At 36.1% G+C, this 8,494-nt stretch overlaps 1 protein-coding gene across 1 annotated transcript; it reads left to right on the plus strand.

Moving 5' to 3' along the window:
- Positions 1 to 1,225: 1,225 nt before the first annotated feature.
- On the plus strand, positions 1,226 to 5,920 carry LOC133004755 (prostaglandin E synthase 3-like). The gene is made up of 8 exons (XM_061074265.1): positions 1,226 to 1,393; positions 2,934 to 3,047; positions 3,609 to 3,678; positions 3,802 to 3,900; positions 4,030 to 4,119; positions 4,556 to 4,609; positions 4,754 to 4,781; positions 4,884 to 5,920. Coding segments are annotated over exons 1-8 (477 nt in total). The 5' UTR covers positions 1,226 to 1,391; the 3' UTR covers positions 4,904 to 5,920.
- Positions 5,921 to 8,494: the final 2,574 nt, after the last annotated feature.

Raw genomic sequence — 8,494 nt, forward strand, 5'->3', positions numbered from 1 at the left:
TATACTGCATTCATCTTGATTTTTGTTGTAGATTTAAAATGTTTAATGTCCTTAATAATTGACACAATATGAAATTAACAGGAACACTTTGCCTCATTAAGCCCCAGCCAAGTCATGAGAATTTTTTAACCAGATTTTCAGCGATGAATTCTGTAGATAGTCTGCATAAACATTTTAAATCTAAACGTGAAGCCCAAATCTAAATGTAAATCCTAATTAAAACTGTTTTTATCTATATCTAACCCAAGCAAATATAGCCCCTCATTAATAATAAAGATTCCTTTGATCTATGACCACTGTCACTGCAGGAGTGGAGTTGTTTCTTACGGCTCAGCATCAAAGGATTCATAGCCTGTGTATGTGTAATCAAACTCTGACACAACATCACAGTCACATCGTCTTTGATCTCTGAGTTAGTTTGTGTCTCAATCTTATTGTGATGACACATCTCAATTTGAAGTCGATCTGATGCAAGCCCTGGTACTACCTCAAGGTAAAAATGTGGAATATGGCCAAAATGGTCACTAAATGCATAAATTGCACTTATAGACTTTTTTGTTTGTCTGGAAATGATACATCTGTGTATAGATTTTTGTGAAGATCGGTCAATGTGAACACGTTCCGGGGGTCTCGGTGGGCACCGTTGAGCCATTTTGCCACGCCCATTGAAAATTTGTCCAGAATACGTAAATGTTCTCCACTTTCTAATTTTCTGCAAATTTTAGTAAGAATTTTTGTATGTTAAAGCCCTCATAAAGCCAATTCATTTGCCTGAAAATAATAATAATAATCCGTACAATTTCAGTAGGGCCTCACTGTCTGTCAGTGCCTGTCAGTTCTCCGGCCCTTATAATAAACTGTATTAATTAAAATACAGTATTGACAGAAGCTTTGAAAGTTAAATACAGTTAAATCAACTAGAGACAACTATAATAGTTATGTATTGTAAAGTGTTGTTTAAATCTATTATAATGTATTGTAAAGACTTGTATAAATATAATTATAAAGCATTGTAAAGAGTTGTTTAAATGTAACAGTAATATATTGTTTATATATAATAGTAATATATTTTAAAGAGGTACAGCTCAGTATAAGAGTGTTGATCTCTCTCTCTCTCCCCCTCCTCCTCCCTCTCTCCCTCCTCCACTGACTCCGTAGAAAATCACATTAACTTCTAGAAGCGTCTCTTGCGCTGCAGCTGCGCCAGGGCTGCTATTCACGTCGAGAGATACGCAGGAGCATCCGGAGCAGCAGCAGCACAGTGCACAGGACCGAGGCTGTTGCAGTGACTGTGTGTGGGCAGCATTCCTGGTTCTTCACGGGCGTTACCGAGCTTCTTCTCCCGGGATTGTTTTACCTTTCGAGAACCGAGACTCACTTCGACCCCAGACATGTAAGTTGTTGGAAGTTAAAGTGATGATGAAAGGACGGGGGTGTGGGGGAAAGTGCAATGGAGTCACACGCTTAGCAAGCTAGCTAGTTAGCATTAGCCGTCCGCGAACATGCTTTCGCCGAGGCGGGAGGTTGGCCTTTCCCCAGTGAGCTGCTAGCTAACCGGGCACTCGCTGCTTCTTGGACCGGGTTTAAAAACCCCAGCTCGGCCCCTCACAGGTCCGGGATCCCGGTACCAGCAGCCTACTTTTCTTCTTTTTGTTACCCGGGGTTCGAGTCAGGTGCACCGCATGGCTCAAGTAAGGCTACGGCCAAAGTCAGCGTTGTTAGCCTGGCTAGCAGAGAGTGTTCATTGATCACCAGGTTAGCTCCGTGTCAGGTGTCGGGAAATCGCCGGCTAGCGGGAGAAACCCGGGCTTTAGCGACGTGAAAACGGGTTTGCTAGCTCGATCGAGAAGTTGTGGAAGAAAGGGAGCCAACGAGGATTAGCCAACATTCGTCCGAGGCTAGCTTCATATTAGTCCGCGATCATCTGTAAGAGGATTTGCTTAATGACGCCATCAGTTAAATGCTACGAAGAGAGAATAATACCCACAATAAATACACGGTGCGTGTACTACTACCAGTGAAAACTGAATTAAAAAACCCACACTTATATATTTGGTGGTGGTTATTGATTAGTTATAACCACAGTTAAGTGTGTACTGCAGATCTACAGCCGAGTGAGGGTTGTATCAGAATCACATTATCATTGTGGTCTATTTAAAAAAAACGTGGTTTCTTTCTGGCTCTACTCATCTGGTTTTACAGCTACACCTTTAAAGTTGGACTTTAGACTAAGGTGATAAATCAATTTTTCGCTCAACCCATTCCTCTGAACATCACGTTTTTTTTATCAAATTAAACCAAGACTATGTTTAAATCCACACAAATTAAAATCTGGATCTTATTTTATTGTTTCACGAACTGCAAATGAGATGATTTAAATGATTAACCGATTATCAAATTAGATTCTAGGTCAATTTAACAGTTAAGTATTATTTTTATTTTACTGTTAAATCACTTAATAATAAGGATTTAATTAACATGCCCACTATATAGTATTCCACAGTAGATGATTTAATCCTGTTCTAAATTGAAAAGTATCCCAAAGTAACTTCTGTTTTTATCATATGAATATATTTTATAATTAAAATCGACTTGAACATTGGAAACGCTGAGATGAACCCGTCCAAACCATCTTGTTAATGTGTCCAACTGTAACCAGAGGCTTTGTGGCAACCTGATACAAGGGCTTTTTAATGGAAGCCTATTGTCTCGACCTGATGTCCTATAAACAGCATTCATATGTATAATCTGTTTTACGAGTTGTAGATCTGGGGAACTCTAAGAATGAATGAACAGTTTAGAATTGTTATTAGAAAATTTACTCTTGTTGTTATTGAACCAAATCAAATTTAATAGGCACAGCAAATTACAAATGCACACTCAATGTAACAGACTGTTTACATTGGTTTATATTTCCCTCTTTCTTTTCACAGGCATCCAGCAACCGCCAAGTGGTACGACAGGAGGGACGCTGTTTTTATAGAGTTCTGTGTAGCAGACAGCAAAGATGTTAAAGTCACATTTGATAAAGCAAAGTTTGGTTTCACGTAAGTTTGTCTCATGTAGACTCTAAAAATATTAAGTTGTCATTTCCTTGTTCCTTTGTTGTTTGTTAAGTATCCTAGTCAAACTTCTGGGACAATATCCTTGGCTTAACACAGAATCTGGGCTCTTGTTCATCACACCTGGTCTTCTAGCTCACAAAGGAGGAGGAGTCTGAGACTAATACAGGAGTGGTGTCCAATCAGAGAGCCACAGAAAACTAGATGCAAACATTGAACACATTTTCACAGATAATGAAGAGCCCAGCACACAGACATTAATCAGTTAATTAATGAAATGAGAAGTAATAAGTGTGCTTCATGTAAAGATGACTGAGCATAATAGTAACATGTCCAAAACTGTGGAAACACAATATAAAATCAAAACAGAGCAGTTGCAGCTTTAGTTTTATTCATTTTATGTTTGTTTTCGCCACGTGTTATGATCTTATGCTGTGAGTCAGAGTAGTTCTGAGATTTTTAAAATCTTTTGTCTTGTTTTTCAGTTCACTGAGTGTTTGTTGTTTCATTCTCCCCAAACTCATATTTTGTTTTTTTCCTCCACAGCTGTCTTGCAGGAACCGAAAATGAGAAACATGAGAATGAAGTAGACCTTTTTGACGCCATTGATGAAAATGTACGTCACAGTCTGAATCATTGCTTTGATTACTGTTGGTTTATGATATTGTAAATAATTATTTGCACAACATTGTGAATGAGATTGATCTCACACTGCTGTTATCTCTCCGCCTCAATGTAGGATTCCAAACACAAATGCACAGGTCGCTCAGTGATGTGTTACTTAAAAAAAGTGCAGCCGGGAAAGCCGTGGCCGAGGCTAACAAAAGACAAGGTTAAGGTACGTAGTCAATCATTGAATGTAATGGACAATTGTAGCATACATTTCAAATGCAAATGGTTTCCAGAAAGATTCAGTTAGATTTGCATCTGATTCCTATAACGTGAGACACTGATATTGTTTTCACAGCTGAGTTGGCTCAGTGTTGACTTCAGCAACTGGAGAGACTGGGAGGACGACTCAGATGAGGAGATGGTCAACTCCAACCCACTCTCAGATGTAAGCACCCTAATAAACAGAGATTAAAGAATTCATTGTCACTGTTTTAAACGTAACAAAGAGCGTTTTCTAGACTGATGTTTCAGCTTCAGCATTCTTGATCAAAATTACAAACACTCTAAAAATGCACAAGGCCCAAAATGTCTGACAAGCTTATGTGAATATGGGTATAAGACAATATTAAGATATAATGTAATGACTTATAATTAGTTGGTAGCATTTGCATGCCTTCTATTAAAATTGTATTTCATATTAGTCCAAATTGTACAATTATGTATATCTTTTACTATAACAACTGACTAGTAAAATAAAAATGAATATACAATTCCTTAAAGATTGATTTATGAACCTCAACTAAACCTAAATATGGAAAAGATATTAGGTTTTCCATTTGAGAAAGTGACTTTGCTCTAATACTGTTGGTGTCCTATTACAGCTGATGAACAACATGGGAGGAGAGGAAGACCTTGATCTCGAAGGTCCAGAGGAGGTAAGAATCTTTTTACTTTGAATTTGAAGCACTAGTGATAATCACAAGTAAAAAATAAAGCATTTGATATTCAGTGTCAATAATTGTTCTTGTTGAAACATTGATCAGATGAGTATTCAACCTTCTACCTTTTTGTCTTTTTAGGATGAGTCTGCAGATAGCGATGATGAAAGTAAGTAATGCATCAAATTCTAGCTATTCATAATGGTGACAATACAAGATTTATAAATAAGTGCTTTCGTGAGTGTAAGACTGTTTTTTCTTTCACTTTCAGAAATGCCAGATTTGGAATAAAAGACAGACTCTGGAAAGAAAATGGTAGAACAGTTGGCAAGAGGAATCTTAAACAAATGTATATCTAAAATTGAAGGCAGTGACAAACAACTGTACATATGAGTCAGTAGTCATATTTAAAACCATATTCTCTGCTCCAAACTCATGACCGATCAGTCCACTGAAGGTTGATATGCATGGTATTGTACAGAGCAGCTATCTCCACTTCCATTTGCTGTACTGCACCTTTTCGGGTATCTTGTTTTACTGTTAAATATTACAACCAAGCACACATTATTTGTTGGAAAAGTTGTGTAGTTGTCCTCAACTGAGCAATATGTGTTTCAAAAGAGGTAAAACATTTTGTTTTCAAATTAATTGTGGTTTGAAATAATTAGGCCAACCCATTCCAAATGTTGTGGATTTAAGTTAGTAGACTGGTGTTGTTTTCTCATGGTTTAAGTCAAACACTAGATGTGTGCATCAAAAGAATTAGTTCCATTGATTTATCGACTTGGTTCCTCCAAAGCCTTCCATGTGATGTGAATTAGATATCCAGGAAGCCAGTCTCTGTTTCTGTAGCTTAACCTTCCAGCTTACATGTTTCCCTTTACTTATCGTTTCTGAAACCATTGCAGAAACATTTGCATCTTCCCAGTGGTCACCTGCGTGCTAATCTGAATGAATCTCACAAATTATGTATCTTGACAGTTCTTCTCTCCATACCCACACGACACACTATCATGTTGGACAGCAGAAACAAGTGGACATGATTTGAAGCTGTTAAAAGAAGCTTGAGGTTCATTCAACTTTATGTGGTTTGTTGCTATTCTCCAGGTTCTTTCCATGTTCATCTAGTATAGATCCCCCCCCTCGTTGGTGAGGACGTGTTGCAACGATGTGGTGCCGTGTAATGACCAAATTTAATTTGCACTGTCAAATAAAATGTAAGGGGAGACTAGTAATGTTGACTTACAGTGGAAATTCTTTTTTTATTGTCTACATCTTTCTAATAAACTGTTTAAGAATCATTTAAAATGCCTTTTTTTTGGAAATTACACTTTACATGTGTTTGATTATTTTGTCACTGGATACAAAGTGTGAGTTGTAAGGAAGCGTTATGACTCCAGATATCAGGAGAGCAAGATGCATCATAATTTGGGGAAACCGGCGGGTCATGTTTGGCACCAAACCTGTCAGTAAATCAAGATTAATTCATGGACCCTGGTTTATTGTGTTGTAGATTCGTTTTGCACTTATTTCGAGAAACTATAAAATCAGTAATTTTATCTGCACAATAAGATGCAGTATTTTCAGTGGCCACTTCATTTGATTTATATGTACAATGAAATCACAACTGGCCTGCTTTTAATTTTAATTTTGTATATGTTCTGTACTTATGAATATTTGGTGTTGAACTGAAATACACTTTATTCTGAGGGTTTTAAAAGGTTAACCTCCTCGTACATGACAATGGCAGAATGTTAAAAAGTTTTAAACATCTTCTCATACTTAATATTTTAGAAAACAAATATTTAGGAGCCAGGCACCCTCGTGTACTGTAGAGTTATTGATATATTAGCACAGCGTATTCATTTTTAAATCCTTTTCAGGAGACAATCCGGGCCTGTCGGTGCTGTTTTAAAGCGGTAAACCTTGTTATATTTAATAGAAGTAAACGCACTTATAATACGGTATTTCTACTTGAGTATGATGTAACTGTAATTATATAATGTAACGTTCCCTCCTGAATGTTTTGGCTTTAGGACCCAGAGACCTGCAGCCGCTTCGGCCTATAATATTAGCATACTTCCTCTTCAGGCCTGATTTCTTCACTGTCATTTCCGTGAATATGACATTAATAAGCAGCAGCAGTTTCCTGTTGTCACCCTGAAGAAAAATCTAATAAAAGTGTAGACCTTGCTTTGAAAGAGGATGCCTACATGGCCGGGATTATTTACTGGTATAGTCTGGTTTTCTGCTTTTATCAAAACCTGCTTATGACTAAGCTAGAAAGTACTCCTTCTGCAAAATTGTCCTAAATATCTATATCAGATCATAATTACTTATGCATCGAGCACCATTGAAATGTTACAGCTTGTAAAGGTTGGCCTTTTAGTGCTCTAATTTATCATTCTTACATATTTTTGATTGTTTTAATAATCTGATATTTCAAAATAACTAGTATCTCCAGCTGTCATATAAATGTTGTGGAGTAGAAGTATAAATACCATCCAGAGATGGGGAGTAACAAAGTACAAATACTTTGTTGCATTACTTAAGTAGATTTTTCAGGTATTGTTCTTGAGTATATATTTGTATGATAACCTTTTATTTTAACTGCCTTAACATTTTAACACATATCTGTACTGTACTCTCAACTTCTTACATTTTCAGAACAGGCTTGTTACCTTTGCTGTTTTGCATTTGAGTTGAATCATCCGTTATCTTTGATTTGGCATCATCAAGTGCTGCCGTTCCAACATTAAGACAGTTTTCAACCTAAATGGACAATAACACAGAAAAGACGATTCCTTGTACTATAACATATCAAGTGAACATACAGCACATAACCCAGCGTTAAGCTGAAAACAGCCCAGAGAGGGAGAATCAAGAGCAGAGAAGAGGTGCAGCACATATGTTTGTGACAAGGACCAACAACATGGAAGAAAAGAAAGAATGACCCACATTACTAATAACCTTGTAAATGTTTACAAAGAAGCAGAGCAACACATTTTCTATCGCTGGCCTTACTTGAATTAAAAATAGTCCATTCAAAACATTGTGCACATTTCTTCTTAGACCGTTTTTCATGCTCACAAAGCTTTTCTTGCTCTCATCCCTGTTTTATTTAAATTTTATTTGAAGTAAGACTGGTTCAAGGTAAATAGTCTTGGAACTTTATCAATGTGACATGAGTCTCAGTTTGCTTTACACAGCCGGGGGGAAATGTTTTACTTTTATACTTTGAGTACATTTCAGAAACCTGTAATCTTTTACTTTTACTTGAGTAAAGAGGTCGAATCAGTACTTGCACTTTGACTTGAGTCGTTTATATCACAAGATGTGTGTACTTTTACATTTTATGCTACTTTATGATTTGACACAACTACGTGAAATGACTTAAAATAATACTAATAATGATAATAATGATAATAATAATAATTAAATTACACACCACACCACACATACACATATATCATTCTTCTTCTTCTTCTTCTTCTTCTTCTTCTTCTTCTTCTTCTTCTTCTTCTTCTTCTTCTTCTTCTTCTTCTTCTTCTTCTTCTTCTTCTTCTTCTTGTCATTGTCGCATTATTATTATTATCATCATCATCATTATTATTGTTGTCGTTATTATTATTGTCATAATTTGTATCAATCATATTATTGTTGTCGTTATTATCAACATTATCAGTATTATTTTGATTATTGTTATTATTGGAATCACTATTTTGTATTGTTACAATTATCGTCCTCGTTATTATTATTATTTTTATAATTATTATTGTTTTGTATTGTTGTTGTTATTATCATTACTGTTGTTGTTATTTTTGTTGTTATAATTTGTATCATTAATAGTATTGTCGTTATTATCCTCATTATCATTATAAT

The sequence above is a fragment of the Limanda limanda genome, chromosome 7, assembly GCF_963576545.1.
Source record: "Limanda limanda chromosome 7, fLimLim1.1, whole genome shotgun sequence".
Classification (NCBI taxonomy): domain Eukaryota; kingdom Metazoa; phylum Chordata; class Actinopteri; order Pleuronectiformes; family Pleuronectidae; genus Limanda; species Limanda limanda.

Excerpts from the sequence above, each read along its gene's own strand:
- LOC133004755 (XM_061074265.1), top strand. Across the intron at positions 3,901-4,029 it reads TAACAAAAGACAAGGTTAAG|CTGAGTTGGCTCAGTGTTGA; the intron begins GTACGTAGTCAA and ends TTGTTTTCACAG. Across the intron at positions 4,610-4,753 it reads ATCTCGAAGGTCCAGAGGAG|GATGAGTCTGCAGATAGCGA; the intron begins GTAAGAATCTTT and ends TTGTCTTTTTAG.